Source organism: Phyllostomus discolor, chromosome 13 (assembly GCF_004126475.2).
Source record: "Phyllostomus discolor isolate MPI-MPIP mPhyDis1 chromosome 13, mPhyDis1.pri.v3, whole genome shotgun sequence".
Classification (NCBI taxonomy): Eukaryota; Metazoa; Chordata; class Mammalia; order Chiroptera; family Phyllostomidae; genus Phyllostomus; species Phyllostomus discolor.
The window spans coordinates 60,958,268-60,980,091 of NC_040915.2; the positions used below are offsets into that span (position 1 = coordinate 60,958,268).

Sequence of the window (21,824 nt, forward strand, 5' to 3'; positions counted from 1 at the left end):
GGAGTCACTGGGACAGCATGCCCCGTCCCCAGGGAGACCGAGAGGCCGGCCCGCCCCCGCCTGCATTTCCCACCCAGGACCAGCACAGTGTCACCTCCAGGGCCTCCATGGCCAGCTCAGGTGGGTTGTGGTAGTGGATCTTCTTGGGGTAGCGGGCAGCCTCCTCATGCAGGTAGTGGCCAGCCTGCCTGTAGTGCAGCAGGTAAACAGTGGGCGGCTGCTGCTGCTTCTCAGCCACCTTGCCCAGCATGTAATGGATGAGCCACTCCTCCTCATCACCGTCACCCTCACAGCGGGCCGCCGACGTGAAGCAGTGCCTGGCGGTCTCCAGCATGCTGTCGCGCCGGCCCTCCATCTGTAATGAGACCAGGAGAGCAGGCCGGCCTCAGTGCAGGGCCAGAACCTGTGCAGGATCATGCCTGGTCCTGCAGGGAGCCCTCACTCGCAAACTGGTAATCCCCGCAACAGCCCTGAGACACAGAAGTGCCACTGCCATTCCATAGCGGGGACACTGTGGGGAAGCCTGGGGACGCCTCAGAAGCCCACATCAAGTAAGGCACAGAGCAGGGCTGAAACCCAGGTCCCCTCATGTCAACTCCATGTTCTTTCTTCTACCTTCCCCTGCGGCATCTAACAGTGCATGCCCTTATGACGTACCAACCCTTCTGAGGGTCCCAACTATGACCTGTGTGGCTGCGGCGAGGGCCTGTGCCTGGGAGAGGAAGACCACCTGGGGCTGGGGCTGCGTGGGCTGGTAGCCCTCACTCCAGGAGGGCTGAGCCAGCGGCAGCTCTGCCACATCCACCCGAGGAGGCCGGGAACCAGAGCCGACACGATGAGAAGAGCCGCCACTGCAGGTGGTGATCACCCCGTTCTCTCACCCTCTCACTGGGCGGGGGAAGCAGAGCTGGAGAGGACGTGCGCCCAGCACCCAGCTCCGCAGCACTGGAGAGAATGGACACCCCTCCAAGCCCCGCTGATTCGGAGCCTGTGTGTCAGCCGCAGCACCTCCAGTGCCCTCTCACACACTCAGGTGGACACTGCAGGGCAGAGTCAGGGAGGCTGCAACCTCTTCTTATCTCATCTCAGAGCATGGTAGAGGCTTTGGGCACCAGGCTCTGGTAAGGGCGCTGCTCGGGGCCTGGAAGAGGAGGCCATCCTGTGAACGCCTGTCCAGTGGGTGCTTGTTTCTGCGACTCTCTGGCAGCAGTCGCCCTGGGGCTGGCACAAAGCAGACTAGCGCTGCCCCTAGTGCTCGGCTAGACACTCCCAGGGAGAGAAAACGGCCCCTAAGAGTCAAGAAGCCAGCACTGGGTGACACCCGGGAGGACAGAAGGAATCACGGTACAGGCCCAACACGGCACAGAGTGACGGACTCCATCACAACCCTGCCCAGATGGGGTTCTCAGGCACATCTGCACAAGGGAAAGTTAGCCGTTTTCATGGGGTCCTTCCGTTCCGACTGCTCTGCAGCTGTGTGGTTTTGACCGAGTCACCAGCCCTCTGCCCAAGCAGCTCTGCGCTGGGGCGCACATGGCCACCTACTGAGAAAAGACGGGTGACTGCGAAAAGTCCCCCCCGGTCTGGCGCCATGAGGAGCCTCATATGAAGAACACACTGCCAGTGTCCCTGTCCTTGGTAGGTGTGGCAGTCAGAACACCCCAGACAGGGACAGGAGGGACAGCCACTGGGGATCCTCCCTGTTTCAGAAGCTCTGCTGGACACCCTCACGCCACCCCCCTGTCCTCAGAGCAGGAGGTGCCCCCTCTGTGTGGCACCGCATTCACCTCGTGGCCAGGGTGCCTGGCCCAGAGCGGGCCAGTCAGAGGGGCTTGGGAGATGGTGGCTGCCAAAACACTGCCACGAAGAAGGAGTGGTCAGCTCATTTACAGCCAAAGCCAAAGCAAGGAAGTCGAGCTCCTCCCTCAGGCCATGCAGCTGGCCCTGAGTTTGCCCACACCAGACCGGGTGTCCACAGACCAGGGACCAAGCTGCCACTGACCAAGGCTCGAGTCTCACGAGCAGAATCATCCACGAGCTCCCAGCATGACCGTGAGGACAAAAGGACAGAAGGGCTGGGACAGAACTTCGCCGACCCAAGGGCCTCTGGGGTCGCAGCCCTCCCACAGCGCCCTCCGTACCTGCTGCACGAGCTCGGAGGGCAGCTCGCCCCTCCACTGCTTCAGCTGGCGAGAGGCGAAGGAGTGCAGGGCGTACGACATGGTGCCGTACTCGATCCACAGGGACAGGTTGGAGCTGTCGATCTCCAGGGCCCGCCGGAAGCAGTTCAGCACAGGCGTGGCATGCTTCCAGATAGGCCCATCACTCTTCAGCTCGTTGGAGTTCAGCTTGTCCTGAATGCGACTGGCCCGGGCCAGGGCCATGCCTGCCCAGGAATCGAACCTGTGGTCACGATGAGAGCACCTGTCAACACACCATCGCCCTCACAGCCGTCGCAGACACGACAGGCCGAGAGCAAGCAGACAGCCATCCTGGGAGCCCGCCCCCCAAACCCAGTTCTGTCATTCGCCAACCCCGTACTGTGCCCACCGTGTCCCTGAGCCTCCTTTTCTGGTCCGTGAGACGCGGTAAGAAGGCCTACCGTGAGAGAAGAGCTGCTGGGACACCACAGTCACACATTGTGATTTCAGGGCCCTTACCGGCACTCAGTAACCGCCCAAGAGATTCCCGACCAACTGGAGCTCAAACTGTGCTCACCAACATGGACGGGCTCCCAGACTCTGCTCCCCCGCTTTGTGGGGTTACCCACAGACTGTCTCCGATGGAAAGGAAAGGGGATGTTCTGCAAGGCACTGAAGTACTGGCCCCAAGACAACAAGAAGACTCGCGTCCAGCTGTGACCCTAACTAACCCTGCACTGGCAGAGCCTGACATCGGTACACCCCTGACCAAAGCACAGGGCAGCCACGACCCCTGAGACGGCAGCCACCCAGCTTCTCCCCCACTCCCGCTCCGGACCCTCTCCAGTGTAGTGCCTAGCAGCGCGATGGGTGTGAAGGGACCACATGACGGCCGAGCCCACCAACCTGAGGTCACGTAAAAGAAACTGAGGGTGACAATGCAGAAGCCTCTGAGAGGGTGAACGGCCACAGAGACTCCGAGACCAAGACGACTGCTGGCCACCTGAGCGAGTCTGGAGTCTCCTGAGTGCTGGTACCGAGGACAGAGAAGGCAGCCACCACAGGCAGACACTACCCTCCGCACACCGACACTCTTAACCCACGCCTACACTCGCTCTGAAGCTGGCTAACCGGTTTCCGAAATACTCGACGGTCCCCGAGACACGGTAAGGACGGAGGGGACTTGTGAGGCTCCCGAGCACTTCGCTGCACTCCGGGCACTGGAGACGAGAGCGTGTGGACGAAGGAGGCCTGGTGGATGCACGGTGACAGAAGGGAAGCAAAGATGATGGCCGTCCCCTTCGTGTGGGGTTACTGAGTGCACCCCTTTCTCCTCAGAGGCCTGGGGACCCGGGGCCCCCAAGCCTCCCCCAGCTCTGCTCAGGTCACCCTGGGGAAGGGAGCGAGGGGGCAGGTGTGTCAAGCTCCCCTCTGGATGCTGGGAACTGAGTTAGGGACTGTCGACCAGGCCAGCTCCCGTCACACCGGGGAGTTTCTTAATTTCCAGAGCGCCTCCGGCAACTCCCTCTACCCTCGGCTTAGGGGAAGAGGCCACACCAGGGTGCAGGCAGGCCCCTGTGCCTGCAGCGATGCCAGAATGGAAACTGCCATCTCCTGTCCCAAACACAAGTCACCGAGAACACGGACACGTTGCCACAAAACTTAACGTGCTCCTGTGTGCTGCCAAGAGCCTTACTCTGATGTGGGCTCCTGGGCCTAGCAGAGCAGCACACAGCCCACACTCAGAAGGGGCTGACCTGAAGGGACAGTGAGACCCGAGGGGTGGTGACCCTGTGACTGCAGAAGGAGGAAGTGTCCAGAGCCTGTGTGCTGGGCTCCCGCCCACACGGGCCAGGCCCCATCCTGGCACTGTGGCAGTGGGGTGAGCCGTACTGGGGGCCACGCCCGGCTTCCCCCTTCCCAGAGGCCACTCCACAAAGCGCCCGGCCAGAATGTGGGCCACTTCCAGCTCAGCAAGAAAAGGAATGGTGAACCGGTGGAAGAAAAACAAAACACATCACCAGCATCCTCACATCCTCACAGACTGTGTTCCCACAGGAACCACCAACAAACGCTGCTGCCAGAACATTCCACTAGCCACTGAGCCATCTGCTGTGGGCTTCATTTATACCTAGTCACCTCAGAAGGCTTAAAGGAAAAATAAAAAACAACAAAACAGTACCCAAACTTCCAGTCTGGCTGGCACAGAAGAAGAGACTGAGTCCGTCTCCCCTGGCACGTGCCTGGAAGGGCTGGAACGAAAGAGGCCCAGGACCCGGCCGCCAAGCCCTCCGTGCTTCTGGGGCAGGCCCCCACAGGGCACTCCGCTTCCCCGGCAGGGCCCCTGGTGGGCCGGGCCCGTTGAGTCGACACCCTCCAAACGGCTGGGCGTGCAGGCTGGAGGAAGGCCTGGCTGGGCTGTCACGACCCCCACTTTGCTGACTGAGGGGCTGCCAGGTGAGAGGTGCCACGGCAGGAGGGTGAGTGCGACCACCCTCACTTTTCAGACGTGGAGGCAGCAGCGCAGGAGGTGACTCCTCGCTGTTTCACACAGTGACACTCTGCCAGCCTGAGTGCTGGTCTGCTCTACCACACTGTTCCCAGTGACCCCGGGGAAGACAGCCCAGGCCACTCGCACATGGCTCCCCACCTGGAGGAAGCCACTGGCTGAGTAAAAGGGGTGAAAAGCTTTCCCACGAACGATGAAGTCCTGAAAACTGCCTTCTACACTCAGGTCCCAGCCCCTTGTCCCCACAGCCAGATGAGTCCTGACAAGAGGGAAAAGGTGGCTTACCTATGGTTCAAGGTGACCCCCACGGGGTGGACCATGATTACTTCCAGGAAGGCTGCCGACAGATGGTAGTCTGGACCCTCAGAGGCAGGTCAGCCACAGAGGGTAGCCTTGTTTTGACCTTGCCCCAGGTTCCCCTCCTAGGTGTGGCAGCCATGAGAAACTCCGCCCGCTCAGTCAAGCTCAGCAGGCTACCGCAGGACGAGCAGGCCCTCACCGCATTTCAGCGCACAGCGACCAGGGTTCCGTGGGAAGGAGGCACGGGCCTGACGCACGACGGGCTCTGCCGCACTCACCACTGTGAGTGTCGCTGCGGCCAACGCCCCTGCGCCAGAGCAAGGAACAGGAGCCCCGCCGCGGTGTCTCCTCACTCCACACCCCGAGAACGGGAGCTCCACCGTGGTGTCTCCTCACTCCACACCCCGGGAACGGGAAAGCACCGTGATTAAAGACACTGAGATGGAGGCAGGAGTGCACACCAGCCAGCTCCCCAGAAAGGAGCTAGAAAAGGGGTGACGGCACATAGCCCACGTGGGCCAGGCAGCGAGCGCATCCTTGCCCTGCAGCTCAGGACCCCAAGGGACGCCTTCTCTGATCCCACTACCAATGCCAGGGGTCTTCCAGAAAGGGCTTTCTCCATTGTGTTTCTTTTTATGGAGAGACTTTCCTAGTAATTGTAGGGTCTAAGCCACCTTGTCATTCCTCCGTCCCTGGCCTCCGTGCCATGCAGGAAAGAGCTTGCTGAGCCGCAGTCACCCCAACTGCCCCACCAGCCTGGCCTCACACCGAGGTCACTGGCCCGGCCACTCGCCTGTCGGGGCAGATGCAGATGTCATGCATGTAGAACTTGATGGCCTTGGACTGCTCCTTGTTTTTAAAATGGTAATCAGCCAGCAGGTAGTAGAGCTCATTCACCACCGGAGGAGAGGGGTCAGCCCCTTCTGGGAGGCAAGGCACCTGGCAGGTGAGAGGAGGGCAAAATAAGAGGAGGTGGAGCCAAGCTCTCAGATGTAACCAGTGATCCTCCAACCCGGGGCCATTCACATCAGCACAGGACACACCCTCGCTTCCCACGGCCCTGACCGCTGGCGCAGAGCCAGGCGCAGAAGCAGCAGTGCCGAAGAGAAGGTGAGACAAACAGCCCCTACCTCAGCCGAGGTGCCCTCGATGTAGGCAGAGACTTTGTCCAGGCTCAGGGCCGGCCTCTCTGTGCGGGGCACGATGGTGGCGATTCTCTTTAGGAGGTTGGCCAAGTCGGCAGAAACGGTGCTGGTCTTGTAGCTGTCAAATTCAGGGAGAGTCTTGGGCTTAAAATATTCAAACATAAACAGGGCATCTTCCCATATAAGGTCCACCTGGAAACAAAGAGAGACGGCTGATCATCGTGCAGTCTGGGCAGAACACACAGGGATGGTTCTCCCAGGGAAAGGCAGTGTCGAAGGAGACACGGTCACCACGTGTGAGAGAGTCTAGGACAAGTACCGTACACTTTGGAAAACCGGCATGCCCTCTGTAAGCCCCAAACCCGAGTGCGTGAAGAGGAGAAAAGTGAACGGTGCAAGCCTGGTCTTTATGAAGAACATGCTGCAGACTGAGGGCTGCACTTGGTGTGCTCACGTGGCCAGGCCGGACGGCGGGCATCGTGGGCCACTGACCCTCGACTCGCCTCAGCCGCCCCATCGGTCACGTGGTTGAGAAACGCTGACCAAGTGCTCGCCTGCACCCGGGGGGGCTGCACGTTCCACGCAGCAGCCAAGGCAGGGCCCTGCCCAAAGGAGCACATGTTCAGGGGTAGAACCTGTAGGGTCATAGGATGACTGGCAGTACTGCTGAGCCATATGCTCCTGACAGTGCTCTGCAAGTCAAAACCACAAAAAATGAAAAACCTCTAAGAAATTATTCATGGCATCCAAACTGGTCAGAGGAAAGCTATTAGAAACTGCCATGCTGCATCTTTGAGTGACCAGTCAACACTTACGAAGCCAGTGGTGCAGGGATCGGACTACGTTGGACTGTCTTCCTGTCCTCACAATGCAGCTCCAACCCGGGATTCGCAGCTGCATGTCTCATCCTCTGGGAGTGCACGGAGGCCTTGCTTCCCAGGGTTCCACTCTCCCCGGCAGGGGTGGGGGCCCTGGGCCTGCTGTGGCGCCTCACCTGCTGGGCCGAGTGCTCCTCCAGGTACCTGGCCTTGCTCTTCTTGCTGGGGAAGCTGTACAGGCAGTAGAAGCACTGCTCCAAGGCTGTCTCCAGCTCCTCCTTGTAGGGGTGTGTGTCTTCAGAGGTGGATGCAGCAAGCTCCTTCTGGAGAACCCGCACCTACAGCGAGCAGGCGGGAAGAGATGCCTCAGGAGGGGCCCCAGGATGGCCGCCACTCTATCAACTCTCAATCTGAGAGGCCAGGTCTGTTGGGCCTGTTTTCTGGAAAGGGCCTGGCACCCTCACAGGGGCCAGTCTGGACCCAGCGCTAGGAGTGGCCTCCTCAGGGGCTTGCCAGGCAGGCTTCCCTTCAGCACACCCAGTCGCTTCCACCAGCTGCTAGAAGGAGACATTATATGCCCTCTGAGAAATTCGTACTCATTTATTTATCCATTCATTTGCTCCTCAAATATTAACTGAGCACCTTTCTATGCTATGCACAGTGCAACACAGTCCCTGCTTTTAAGAAGCTCAAATTCCAATGGGGGGCAATTAATTAACAAAAGTTACAATGTAAGATGATAAATCCCATTAGGGCTGAGGGACTCTCTCTCAGACAGAACATTAGTGAGGATTACAGAGGATGTGAACAAGCCACACAGTTAAAAAGTGTTATCTCTGGACAGCAGATCTAACCACTATCGTTATGCCCGACTATTAGCAAATACACATTCTCTCCCAGCGTCCACGAGATCTTGACCAAAACTAGACAAACAGCAAGTCTCAGCAAGTACCAACGACTAGATGACACAGACCACATCCTCCGAACACGATTCAGTTAGATTAGCAATCAGTCACATAAGGATAGCAAATACCAAATGTCAAAATTATGGCATATAGCTAAAAATGTACTTGGGAAAACATAACTCTCAATACATGTATTAGAAGTATGAACACTAAAATAACCACTTACCTTAATAAGTTAGAAAAAATACAAAGTATATCTCAAAAAGAGAAGATTAAAAGAAGCAAAAAACAAAAGTTTTAAAAACTCAAAGTGAATTTAATAATAATAATGAAAATAATAAATATTAAAGTGGCAATTAATGAACTAGAAAGCAAAGAAAAAATAGAGCAATAAGCCAATAGCTGGTAGTTTGAAAAGAATTAATTTAGATAAACCTCAGAATAGACTGGTTTTCAAAAAAGGGGTGGGGAAAAGACAATTCAGCGATGACAAAGGAGTCACAACTAGGGGAAGCACAGAGGCGTTTCCAACCATAAGCGAACACCACAAACAACTTGATGCTTATGTGGACACAATTCCAAAACGCAACCGACCTAACAAGAGAAGATCTAGATGGGCCTGCACTGTAATCACTAAAGAAACAGAGACAATAGTTTAGAAATCATCCCCACCGCCCTCTCAGAAGGGAGAGCATTAGATAAGTGACAAACTGTGACCCATGGGGCAAGTCCTGCCACTGCTTGCTTCTTGCCCTGAAGCTAAGGACAGCATTTACACTTTTAAATGATTTTAAAATATCAGAAGAGGAGTAACACCTGAAACATGAAATGCAAGTTTCAGCACCCACACGTTTTTACACAATGTCTTTACATTTCACCTGTGGGTGCCTTTGCACTGGGGTGGCCGCGACAGAGGCCTGCAGCCTACAAAGCCTTAAAGATTTGCTATCTGTCCCTTCACAGAAAGTTTTGTTGAGCCCTGGTCAAGAGAATAAGAAAAAAAGAAAACGATAAAGATTGAAAAGAAGATAAAAAAGTTATTTATGGACAATATGACTGTCCACATAGAAAATTCAAGAAATCTACAACCCACCAGAATTAATAAAAGCAATATGCAAAGAAGCTGTGCATAAAACAAACTTACTTCTTTAATTGATTTTGAGAGAGAATGAAAGGGCGGGAGGGAGGGAGAGCAAGAAAGAGAGAAGTATCAATTTGTTTTTCCACTTACTTGTTGCATTCATTGGTTGACTCTTGTATGTGCCCTGACTGGGGATCGAACCCGCAGCCTCAGAGTATCCAGATGACACTCTAACCAACTGAGCCATGTGGCCAGGGCAACAAACTATCATCCTTTTAAAAAATAGTGTTCCCAAGTGTCCGCAAAAACAAAATGGAAAATTTTATTTTTAAATGTCTATTTATAGCACCAATAAAAAAATGCCTAGGTATAAATCTGACAAAACATATGTGAATCTTAAAGAGGAAATTATATAACCATACTAAGGGACATGAAAATACAAGACCTCAACAAGTGGAGAGAGATGCTATGTTCATAGCGGGAAAGATTCAACCACATAACAATGGCAACTCTTCCCCAAAATTAATGAGGTCAATGCCATTCCAATGAAATTCCAATATTGGGGGAGGGGTGCACAAAACTTTTCCTGACTAATCTTACAATGTTTTGGAAGGGGAAAGCATCAAGAACAGCCAAGAGAATGTGATTAATAGGTATGTAAGTCGATCAATCCTAGCAAGAATCAAGATCTCTCAAAGGTAAGGTGGTGTTAACACAGACACCTAAACCAACAGAAAGAACAGAGTCCAATGACAAACCCTCAGGCATATGAAGGGACCGTACACATCAGTGCGGAGAGAACAAACTCTTCGATAAATGTACAAATACTGAAGACGGAGGGGGCCTTCCTGTGACATTCTGTCTTTAATAGAAGACAAGTCTGCAGCATACAGCAGGTGGTTACTGTGTGCGCGATCTGGGTGGTGACACACAGGACATGGTGTAGGGGGACCTGGCCAGAAGTCAGCAAAGGCTCCACAAGAGAAGGGCCGTGTGAGCTGAGTGCAGATGAGTGGACGAGCATTCAGCAATCCAAACTGAACACACGCAAAGAAACAACGCTCAACACGAGATCCAAGAGGATCCCCTCAAGAACATTCTCACCCTGTGCAGGAAAACGGCGCACACGAAGGCCTCCGCATGGGCCGCAAAGCGCTCTCCGACGCAGTCCTCTCCCTGCAGACCGGGAGTCTGGGGCCCTGAAAAGAGGCAGTAATGAACTGTTCGCCTCCCTCAGTTCCACAGTGCCCAGAATGAGGAGCCCTGTACAGGCACTGCTGGGTCAGGGATGGATCGTCTTTATGTCTGGTCACTCATTCATTCAATAACATCAACGGGGCAGCCATCCATGCCAGGCACTGTGCAGGGCCCTAGAGATGCCTCCAACAGCACGACTTCTAAAGGTCCCCGGTCTCTAGATGCCCCTTGCTGGGGGAGGGACACAGAATACAGAAACAAACAGCAAGGATGCCCAGCAGTCAGTAGGACAGAGAGTGGCAGGGCCAGGGAAGACCTCTCTGAGAAGGTGCCTTCTCAGCCGAGACCTGCATGGCCAGAAGGAAAGGATGAGCCAGCCGTGCAGGCCCTGGGGAAAAGTGTGGCAGGCAGAGCGCTCAGGGACAGTCGGGCTCTGGGCAGAGGGAGGGTGCAGTCAACAAGCAGGGGCCGTGTCTGCAGAAGTGAAGTCTGTGGACCTGAGGCAGGAAGACTAGGAGCCATGAAACACAGCACTGCTCATACCACTTCTACTCCCCCCAGTTCAACCAGCAGATCCTGGCAGCCCAAACTCTTGCTCCATCAAAAAAGACACAGACAAAAAAACCCAGGAGTAGGACCATCCCACCATCACCCCCTTCCTGCTCTTTCCTCTCTGTGCCACTCCCACTGGATGCCAGTTTGCAAAGGTGCTAACTCATTCTCGACTTGCCCCTACGTCAGCATAAGGCGACTGCCTTGTGGAGGTGATCCTGTGGAAGTAAACAGTGTCCCAACACCCTCTAAATGGGAGAGGGAAGGCAGAAGGGAGTCACTGATTCCCGAGAAACATTGGAGACTCGGCCTGGCATGATTTTTCCAAAAATGGTCCTGGAGCATGGAGCTGACCCAGGGTGAGCACCCCAGAGGCCCTCGAAGCTCAGGGTGGGGCAGACACTCAGGCATCTGCAGCTGGGGCTGGAACCGGCCTCAGACACTAACCAGCTCTAGGGCCCTGAGCCAGCCAGACGGGTCTCCGAGTCCTCCTGCAAGTGCCTTACACATATATTAGTCTCATTCATTCACTCAGCCCATATTTATTAAGCACCTACTATGGGCTAGGTGCTGTGCTAGGTACTTGGATCCAGCAGTGAACAAACCTAACAAAAATCCCTACCTACCTTTGTGGAAGTTGTGTTTCAATGGAGAAGAAACACATCATAAACAAAATTAATTACGTGGCATGCTAGAAGGTGAGCAGAGGGCAGTGCAAGAGGATCAGGGCTGAGGGAAACAGCAGCTGTGCAGAGGGAGTGCTCACTGAAGGGGTATAAAGCAGAGGATGGCAAACCTTTTCAAGGGCCAGACAGTAAATATTTTAAGCGCCCCAGACCATATGGACTCTATCAGAGCCAATCAACCTTGCCACTGCATTGCAAAAACAAACCTAGTTAATATTAATATATAAATGTGGGTGTGTCTATATTTCACTAGAATATTTACTTATAGACATTACTGGCTAGGTTGGGTGCCTTTCCTGTGCTCCATAACTTGGCTGAGAGCTGCTGGGCCTTGAACTCAACATTATGATTTGGGGACAGGATCATGCTGCTTATTGCCAGTAAGCTGTCCGTCAAGGCCGGCAAAAGCGAGGACGTCTATTTTCGCTCACTAAATATGTATTTACTGATTGAGTGAATGCAATAGTTATCGACTGAGCGACTACTGCCTGGCATGATGCGTGGAGCTTAGCAAACAGGACTCAACAGAAGGTGGTGAATGCAGTGTTTACTTCTAAAATTACTCTTAAAGGCCTGGCCCTGCACCCAACACATAACAGACTCAGTAACAATGAGTGGATCTAAGTTTACCTGCAGCTCAAGGCCAGGTCCAGAGCCCCTGAGCCTCAGGTGCACAGGACACCAAGTTCAGGCTTTCTGGAAACTTTGAGCTGTCACACCTGTACAACAAGTCAAAGAAGCACAGCAGGCCCCACGGCAGGAGCAGGCCAGGCAAGCCCAGCAGCACTTACGTAGAATCGCAGCAGAGCCCCGTCTGAATTGCAGCACCAGGATCTCCTGCCCAAATACTCATGGGCCGTGTTGAGCAGCATGAGGGAGGACGGGAGCAAGGGCGTCTCGGCCATCACTGGGGAAAGACCAGACCGACGGTGAGTTAGCGGTGGGGGGAAGGGGGGGAGGGGGGAAGGACACATCTTCAGGCAGTCTCTCTCTTTCGTGGGATTTGCTTTCGTTACCAAGGTAGCTACAGATTTTTCTTTCCTTTGTTATCTTCTTGTCTTTTTAAATAAGTAATGACTGGCTTTACTAAGCAATTCAAATCATACGGTAAAGTATAAAGAAGAAATGCTTCATTCACTAAGTAGACATTTGGTGAACATCACTGGCAGCATCTTTCTCTGCATATGTGATACTTTTTGAAAAAAGTGAATAATTTGTAACAGTAGAACCCATACTGCAAACACCATTTCTTAAATAAAAAATCCTTATATATAGGTCTACTTGAATATTAGAGAAGAAAAAAGAACTATCATATTTCAGTAAAATGTTTGTTCACCACTAGAACTATTAGTAGTTTCTTTAAAGATCCCTTGGTATTTTTGAAACTGGGCCATAACCCATTAGTGGGCTTGTAAGTAACATTTTTAAAGAGGATTAGGATAGAATACATTAGAACAGAAAAAATACTAGAGGGAATCACACCCAGTAGAATAAAGATTCTTTCATGAAATTTGTTTCTTGTTTTTTTTTTTTTTGCTATTGGTCAGTCCAAGTTAAAGTGTGAAAAGCATTGGTTTAAAAAAGTCACAAGATCATTACGAAGTTCAAGCCGTTAGGCTTTTTAATTGGTCTTCCAGTTCCCATTCCAACAGCATCAAATGGCTATCACACAGATGAGTAAGAGCTCTGACACTTCCTTCTTTCCCCATCTGCCAATTGTTTGTTGGTGTGCATCATTTGTAGGCTTCTAGGTTTCTAAGGTTTACACTCTGTTCTGCAGCCTTCACTAGCCCAGGTACTTTCTGGCGCCCATCACAGGTTCCTTCCCCGGGCTTCTGCATTCAGCCGCGTGCTGGTTCGCTGGCTCCATCCTCCAGCAGTGTTTTCAGGAAGCACTCACGGGAGCCGGAATCCCTGTCTGTAAATGCTACCACTGTAATTACAAGTAACTTGGCGAGACAGCTTAGGTCACTCTGGCTTTCCTTGAGGGCTGTGTGAACATACAGACGTCACCACAACTGCCCCACGTGCTGCTCTGGGAAAACCTGAAATGAGCCTCAGGGGCCACACACTTTGAATCTGAAGACTCGGTTTTTATTACAATTCAGGGAAATTTTCCTATATTAACACTGGGTCGGCTGCTTCTTCGGTTTCATTGCTGAAGTCTTTCCATCGGAGTGCCTTCACCCTCACACTGGACCGTCTCTGTCTCCCGCACCTGCCACCCCCTCTTCTCCTCGGCGGCGTGCTTAGCTCTCAGTCACACCCGCTACCGTCTGTCCGCTGCGTTCATTCCACTCCTTGCTGTTCTGGTTTACTAGTTTATGATGGTGAGATCCGCTTTGTGGTGTTTTCCCTTAGTTCTGCAATTTTCCTTTCCATTTCATTTTATCAGCTCAAGTGTTTTAAATAAATCATTTTCTCGTGCAAATTGTTTACAGAGCCTCTGCCTCTGTTTGTTGGAACATATTTTCTTCCAGACTGAGTTCGTCTGTTTTTCCGCATGGCACGCTCTTCCTTTCCTTTTTGCCCCCACATGGGGTGGGGGTGGGCCTCAATGGTAGAATACTTGCCATGTCACTTCGTTCAACCCTGTTTACCGTCCGCTGAGGCGGTTCCTCCAGACCAAGGGCTCTACCCCATCGTAAATGACTTGTCCAGGGCACTGTCCCACGTAAGACCTTTCCTCGAGGCTCTAACTGTAAAGCATGTGTTGCTCTCAATCCATTCCTCTGGGGCCTGTGACTACAGAGGTAGAAGAAGGGAGGGCCCCGGCAGGGCTGACACAGGGCGTAGGTTTTGTCTTCCCCTCCGAGATCCCCTTAAGGCAGCACTTGCTGCCTGCTGAGAGGCTGCAGCCGGCAGGCAGCCCTCGGCTGTCAGTTCCTGCAGGGTCTGCTGCCTCTGTCTGCAGAGACTCCCCTCACCCGAGGTCATGCCCTTCCTGCGGGAGCCCACATCCGTGACTGAGACGGAGGGGAATGTGAAGGCCTGGCCACTTCCGTCTAACCCGGCACAACAGCCTGGACGGCCCCTCCTGCTCCAGGGCTCCCTGTTCTGAGCCCGGTCTTTGTCAGGCCTGCGTCGCAGCTGGACTTCTCCCTCTGCCCCATCCTGCTTCCTCCCGCTTCCTCGCACAAATAATGATCCCCAGTCAGCCATCTCAGTGTCTGCTTCCAGAGAGCTCAGTGTGTGACGAGGTCCTACACCAGGCCCCTCCCCACCTGACCGGAAGTGGGTTTCGTCCCTGGGCCCCTTCCCTCAACACAGTCTGGTCGCTGGACGATGGCAGGACCCAGCAGCCGCTCCTGCCCCTGCCAGGCCCAGGGAGATATGGAGGGCCTTCCTGACCAGTCTGTTCTTTACAAATGAGGACATCAATAATAAATCCCAGGATTCTGTCAACTCAGCATCTCCCCTCGGTTCTGCTACTCAGGGCAGAGGAGGGGACAGGAGCCATACCTGCTGCTAGTCCGCCAGAATCCTTGATTTCTTTCCTTGGCCTCCATTTTCAGTTTATGGCACCCGACTGATGCCCTTTTCTTGTTTGTGTTCTGGCAGTTTTTAAAAAACTATTTTGTTTGCATAATTAATCTGGGGGGGAAGGAGACCCTTAATCTAGGAGAGTGTTTTTTTATATTATTTTTATAAAAAAATAGTAAACATTTATAGTTGTAAACATTAATGTTCACCACTCACTAAAACCCTTTTGGAAAACACAGAGGTACTATTTGTCAAGAACTTTAAAGATATTCATCCTAGAAATTAATTGCTAAAAAATCAGTTTAGCAGGAGCAACAAGGTGTGCACAGGCGGTTCACCTGAAGTGTGGCCTGTGAGCTGCAGCCAGCTCGGCAGTGAAGCGGGGCGCCACTCAGCAGCTTTACAGGGCTAGGGAGCTTTACGGAGTGGGGTGTTAACGTCCTTCTCAGTCTGGCCCTTCCCTGTCCACCCCGCGTGGCCCAGCTCTGCTGTGTCCCCCTGGGTCTATGCCACTCCCTCTCTCCATGTGCTCCTCCGCCCCTGCTCTGCCCTCCGGCCTCAGCCCACCCCCCACCCGGCTAGCCATGTGGTTGTTGCTGTTGGTGTTCTTGTCCATCTCCTCCCACTGTCGGCGGCGCCTGAAGCACCTCATCCACAGCGGTCTGACAGGCGGTGAGGGGCTGACCGGTGCCCAGGGAGTGGGCAAGCAGGCAGCGAGTGGAAGGGAAGTACCACAGGTTAGCTCCATGGTCACTGAAATAGGGTTAGTTTCCCTCCCTTTCCACTTCTCTGATTTTTCAAGTTACTGAGGGAAAATGCCAATAAATTTAACTTTAAGCTAGTTAAATATGGGTGTTACAATCACAGCTATAGATGGAGTATATTTATATTGGCCAAGTTTAGACAGAAAATGCAAGAAAGCCAAAGGGGAAAAGATCATTCGGTAGAATTACAGACAATCTCACTTTAATGCCATCTCGCTGCTACTGTCGTATAACTTGTGCACCTTGGCGCCACTGCACTGGCGGCTCACGTGCCATCTCCAGGGAAGGGGGTCCTCGGCGCCCTCTCCAGCCTCCCCACTCGTAGCGACTACTCCGCACTCAGAACCCCCACGGGCCTGCCCTCATTTGCCACGGCAAGTGATGGCTTTGTTATTCCATTTTGTCCTTGGAACAGCCCTCTGGGACAAGCACCGTTATTCCCAGCATGACTATAGGGAAGAGAGAGGCTTGAGAGGTTGTCTGATTTGCCCAAGGTCGCACAGCCGAGAAGTGCCACTAGGGACCTGGAACACGCTGCGCCACTCTGGATGGGCACACCCCCACCTCACTGGCCCGCACATGGGAGGAGCCATGGGGTGCGGTGGTTACGTGCGAGGGCCGGCGCATGGCAGCCCATCTCCCAGGCTCTTGTGGAAGCCAAGGTGTCGGCAGGCATGGGGCCTCTCACAGCAGCGGCGGCGCCCTGCTGTCATTTCCTCTGGGCTGGCACCTGCACCAGACAGGACGCACTTCACACACCCACTGACTCCTGACCCCCCTGCACAGTGAGCTCCCTCAGGGAATCTCTGCCTCTGAACAAGTGACCACAGAAGCCTTGTCAGCGAAGCCTCCAGCCCACTCACAGCACCTGGATAGGGCTGCAGGCCCTGGGGCAGACGCAGGAGGCAAGGGACACACAGGTCAAGGACCACCCCCACCCAAGCCCACTTCCCACCACCTTCGTCCGCTGGGCTCTGGAGCTGCTGGTGGCACAGGGACTGGAAGGTGTCCTCTTCCTGCCAGATGATCCGGTGCAGGATGATCCAGGGCAGCACCGAGGACACGTGGGGCTCCTTGGGCTCCTCCTGCACAGCCATGCTGCAGTCAATGATCTGCGGGGTGGGGACAGGGATGTCACAGCAGGGCCAGCTCTCCCCCCAACCCAGGGTGAGTCCTCAGGGCAGAGCAGGGGCAGGGGGCCCGTCCCCACTGTTTGGTGCGGGAACACCGACGCCGCAGCAACCGTCAGGTCACCTAACAGAGGGCACAGAGCCTGCCAACAGAGCCACGCCCAGGCCCCAAAGGAGCCAGCTCTGACCATCCTCTCTCATGCCACGTGCGGCTCCAACTGGGTGTTGGGCCTGTGCCAGAAACAAGGGTGACAGAGGTGAGCAGGGCACAGGGGAGCTGCCAGCCCAGGGGGAAGAGAGCCAGAGACAAGCCCCACGAGAGCCATGGAGTGGTATGGTTGCTGTGACGGAAGCAATGGAGGGCTGTAGTGGGGTCGCAGAAGAGGGGTGGGGACAGATGGAGGGCAGCCCTGGAGAGAAGGCTGCCAGGGAAGTGGCTGTGGTGTGCCCGATCCCCAGGGAGGGCAAGGAGTGATGGCAGGGGACAGATATGCACACGGAGGTGGCCCAGAAAATGAAAGATAAGGATGGAGAGGGAGGCGGGGGGATCAGTGCACTTTGGGTGAAGGCCCCTGGAGGGGATGTGAAGGGTGAGGTGAGGGAGAAGCACTCTCATCTTTCCGTTCTGGAAACGTGCCTCTGTGGCAGGTGGCAGCTGAACGGGGGTGGGGGCGGGTAGCGTGGGCAGGGAGGTGTGGAGGGAGCATGCTGCCCCAGTTCAAGCAAGAGGGCATTGGCCTGGGCTGAAACAAAGCAGTGAAGTGTAGGCAGAAACAAATGGGGGGGGGGGGGTGGTGTTAAAGATGAGGACGTGGCAGAACTTGCTGACAGCCTGAGTGGGAATTGTCAGGAGAGAGCCAAGAGGGCCTCAGAGGAAGGTTCCCTGTCACAAAGTCTGCCTGGACAATGCAGAGTGCTGTGAACACCCCTCAGCAACAAGTGCCAGGCCAGCAGGGTGTGGAGAGCCCAGGAGGAGACAGGAGGCCTGGGCTCCAGCCCGAGCTCTGACTCTGGCTCGCTGCACACCAGCCAGGGCCTCCTGCGCTAAGCCTGCGTCCTGCCCTCCGAATGGGGCATCTGGAAGAAACCCGCGGTGCCAAGTACTACACTGTCTCCAACCACCAGGCCCCGCCAGCTCCAGGAAGGTTTGCAGCCAGTGAATCACCTGAGGTACCCACCTTTCCTCCACCAGAGAAGCCAGTGAATCTCCTTGGGGTAACTAACTCACCATAAAAGCTAGTGAGCTACGAAGAAGGGGGACATCAGACAGACACCCCTGCTGTGGCAAGGCAGGGCAAGAAGGAGCAGAGGGTTACCTGGATGAGGTTGTTGGTGAGCCGGATGAGGCCAGTGGCAGAGGACGATTCCTTCAGGATGCTGCCACTGCTGTCTGCCAGGAGTGCCTGCTCGATGCCCAGCAGCAACCGGGTCACCGTGGCCACCCACTCCTCCTTGGCCGCGGCCTCGCTCGCATTCACCATCTGCTGGACCGCCTCGTTCAGAGCCACATCGGAGCACTCAAAACACTGCTGGTGGTCCTTCAGCCGGAGCAAGGACTCCTGAGAGCGGGGAGGAGTGCTGTGAGAGGACTGTGACAACACTCCCCACACCTGGTGCTCAGGACTGCGGGGCAGGTGGCTGGGGTGTCCGAAGGAAAGGGGGAGCATACACAGCCCTGGGGCATCTGCAAGGGCCACAGTGACCTGTGTACAATCACAGCATGGCAGGTCACCTGCCAGGGAGCTTCCAGAGAGGTGGAGCTCCCTCCTGGAGCTCCAGTGTCATGGCTCTGGAGGGTCTCAGCAGGGGAGGGCAACTGTCAGGGAGGGACTGTGTCACAGAGGAGGGCCTGAGCCGAGACCAGGGCAGGGGCACTGGCCAGGCACCGCTGAAGCCACGGACCAGGTGGAGCAAACAAGGTACTGAGCCCCTCGGAGCCCCAGCCATCCCTCCTGCTGGGGGCCCTGAGTGTCAAACGAGCTCATGCCCACACTGCACTCAGCACACTGTCCCGACGGGAAGGAACTCTCGGAATGCCACGCTGCACTCTGACTGCTATTTTAAAACCCCCCTTTGAAAGCCATCGTTTCTCATCACGCTCCCTTTCCTCTTGTTCTAGAACAATCCTACTCAAGCTCCTCTGGCCTCAGCCTCCTCCATTACCACAGAGAAACGGCCTGACTGTGCGCGAGCAGGCCTGGCAGGCGTCCTGTTAGACTCACAGAGAGCACCTGCTGCCTGGCACCCCCTCGACTCTGACCTCACCACAGCTGGGGTGCAGCAGTGGCTCCCGCCAGCCTCGGCACGTGCGGCTGTCACGCACCGAGATGACAAAGACAGGTGTGGGGTCAGAAACATCCCAAACTGCCTCTGGTATGTGCTGCAACATCGGAGCACAGATCGAAACCATCCCCAACTTGAAAGCCCTGATTGCCAGGGACACAAGGCCCGAGTTTCTTCAGAGGAAACGGGCACTCCAGCAGGAGGCCACTGAGGTGTGACGGAGCCCGCTGGGTGCAGGCGCGGAGCCCCCAAGGCCTGAGCTGACCCCTCCAGATCGAATGCCAAACACGCACAGGACAGGAGGCTGTTTTCTAGCAGGATGCAGACTGTTGGCCTCACAACCTCACGCTGCCGCCCGAGCTGCAATGGAAGTGAAGGACGGGGGCCTGCCAGCAGCGCTCTGACGTGACAGTCCCCAGGGCTCGAGGCCAGAAAGAGCTAAAAGGCAGAAGAACAGCTGCCAACAAACAAGGAGACCAAATTACTACTCTCGGAAATAAAGGGAATTCAGAGACGCAGCTGGATTCAAAGTAAACACGGCAGAACTGAGCAAGGTTCCGACACCCTGGTCGAGCACCACCAGGAAACACGGCCAGCAAAAAGGTCCTGCTCAGAACAGCACCCCAAAGGCTCAGAACTAAGAATCAGCTCAGCCGGAAGGAAACTACACACTGGTCTGAAGGACACAGAAGGCAGGAGAGGCAGCCACCGCACTCTGGAGGGGAGGGTTCCACGGCAGACCCCACCCTATAACGGCTTGATGAAGCGACGTAAATGCAAAACGTGAAACAGTAACATCCCGGAAGGAAACAAAGGCGAAACGAACACAGTAGGAACTCGGCCCATGTGTGTGGAATAAGTGGATGCATATTTTTCCAGTCTTGGAAAAGCTGTCTAAGCATAATGGAAAAAATCAGAAACATATGAAAACATCAAAAGATTTGACAACATAATTCAAAACTTATGCATGTCAAAAAAAATACGAGCTACACTTAACAAGCAAACACACACTGGGAAAAATATTTTCAACATTTGATAAGAAAGAGATCAGTATCTTTAATAAATAAATAGCTCTCCAGATCAGTAAGAATCCCCCCAATAGGAAACTGGGCAAAAACCAGGAGTCACTTATTTGCATAAAGCAGGAGCTTCAGTGGTTCCTGGCCCAGGCCCCGCCCTGCCCCACCCCACCCCGCCCCGCCCCCAGTTCTGTTGAGTGCCTGCCCAAACAGCAGCCCCTCTCTCCACAGGGCATCTGCCACACCAGGAGTTGCAGACTACAGGAGCAAAACGACATCTGAGCCACTGGGTCACCTTACAAAGGCAGAGAGGACTGGCCTCTGCCTTCCTACCCACCCAATGGCCTCCATGGGTACACCCAACGGTCCCTCCCATACAAAGCCATGCTGGACTATCCCCCTACCTGCCATGGTAACTGAGGCCAGACGAATCTCATCCCTCAACCTCTTGACTTCCTCTGCCCAGAGCTGGACCCTCCTTCCCACCTCTCCTCTCTGCCCCTCTCTTTCCTTTCCACAACCAACTCTTTCCTCCCCTTTTACCAGGGCGGAGAGGCTTCCGTTTATTCCCACAGTTCCACCTCTACTTTTTCCCAGTTCAAGAAAGTTATTAACTACAAAGTCTCACGTAATCTAAGCAAAAAACCTGAGAAAGGACTGGGCTCTCTTTCCAAAGTGAAGGAGAAAGACCCAGCAGTAAGATAATAAATACAACGTGTGATTAGCGTGTGAACCGCACGGGACAGGACACTAGACCACCCGATGCCATTAAGCACCTCACTTTTATTGTCTCCATGTCCAACCCCGTGCTTCCTGAGGATGGTGGCAATGATGGTAGCCGGCTCCCCTCTGGTGCCTGCTACAAGCCAGGCATGGCGCCAACACACACTAACTCTTATAAACCCCACAACGGGCCTCCGAGGTAAGGACAGTGATCATTCCCATCCCAGGCTGGAGGACCTGAGCCACAGAGAGGCTGGGCCAAAGTCCAGCGCCCAGAAGACCCTGCAGCTGGCGAGCTCTCGGGAAGGGTTTACCTCTTTAAGGATAGAGACAAGGAGGAAGCCAGGGGGGGCACGTGGGCTTCACGCGTCACACTCGTGTTCTTTTCCTTCAACAGCATGACCGTGCGTGGGTATTTATTTTACCTCAATTCTTTACATGGTACAGATATCTTATCCATTTTTCTCTACTCAATAGTTAATTTTAAAGTAATTTAAAAGACAGGCAAAGGAACAAACAGGTGGATAGATGGCTAGCATCCTGACCATTCCTCCTCCTCCTCCTCCGCTACTCGAAAAAGTTCAGAGTCAAGTGTGGACTCACCTTGAGCCATGTGCAACCCTAGAACCTGCACACCTGAGTTCCAACCTTCTCCCACATTCCCTGCCTGGCATCTTCCTGGGCGCCAAGTTAGCGGCTTTTACTCCCACTTTTCTAGGTTCTCAAGGGCCACCTCGAAGCCTCCAGGGAATAAACCCACACCAAGCAAAGAAGGCACGAGTGGGTGAGGGGGCGCCAGCAGCACGCACCTGCAGCAGCAGCAGCTGCGCTGGTCTCTCGGGAACGGATGTCATGAACTCCAGGTGTTTGGCCCGGTCGAGCCCACTGGTGCACAGGGTGGGGCGGAGCAGGTGCACCACGGCCTCGTAGTCGCCGGCCTCGTACAGCCGCTGGATCTCCTCCAGGGACTGGCACCGCTCCAGCGACTTCAGGTTCTTATCGATCTGGAAGAGACCCAGAATTGCTGCCCAATGGCAAACCCCTCACATGCTCACTGAATCCAGCCGATGTCTACATTTATCAGACCC

The 21,824-nt window shown here is 54.5% G+C and overlaps 1 protein-coding gene across 2 annotated transcripts in view; it reads right to left on the reverse strand.

Annotated features, from left to right (window-relative positions):
- The window catches only part of CABIN1 (calcineurin binding protein 1), a 126,337-nt gene that overhangs the window by 77,096 nt on the left and 27,417 nt on the right, over nucleotides 1-21,824 (reverse strand). For both annotated transcript variants that reach the window (XM_036014866.1, XM_036014865.1), the window contains exons 16-24: nucleotides 21,546-21,740; nucleotides 18,028-18,270; nucleotides 16,540-16,693; nucleotides 12,126-12,241; nucleotides 7,090-7,251; nucleotides 6,081-6,287; nucleotides 5,744-5,889; nucleotides 2,142-2,403; nucleotides 95-355 (exon numbers count right to left, since the gene is read on the reverse strand). In XM_036014866.1, coding sequence (XP_035870759.1) covers nucleotides 95-355; nucleotides 2,142-2,403; nucleotides 5,744-5,889; nucleotides 6,081-6,287; nucleotides 7,090-7,251; nucleotides 12,126-12,241; nucleotides 16,540-16,693; nucleotides 18,028-18,270; nucleotides 21,546-21,740 — 1,746 coding nt within the window. The remainder of the gene's footprint in view (nucleotides 1-94; nucleotides 356-2,141; nucleotides 2,404-5,743; nucleotides 5,890-6,080; nucleotides 6,288-7,089; nucleotides 7,252-12,125; nucleotides 12,242-16,539; nucleotides 16,694-18,027; nucleotides 18,271-21,545; nucleotides 21,741-21,824) is intronic.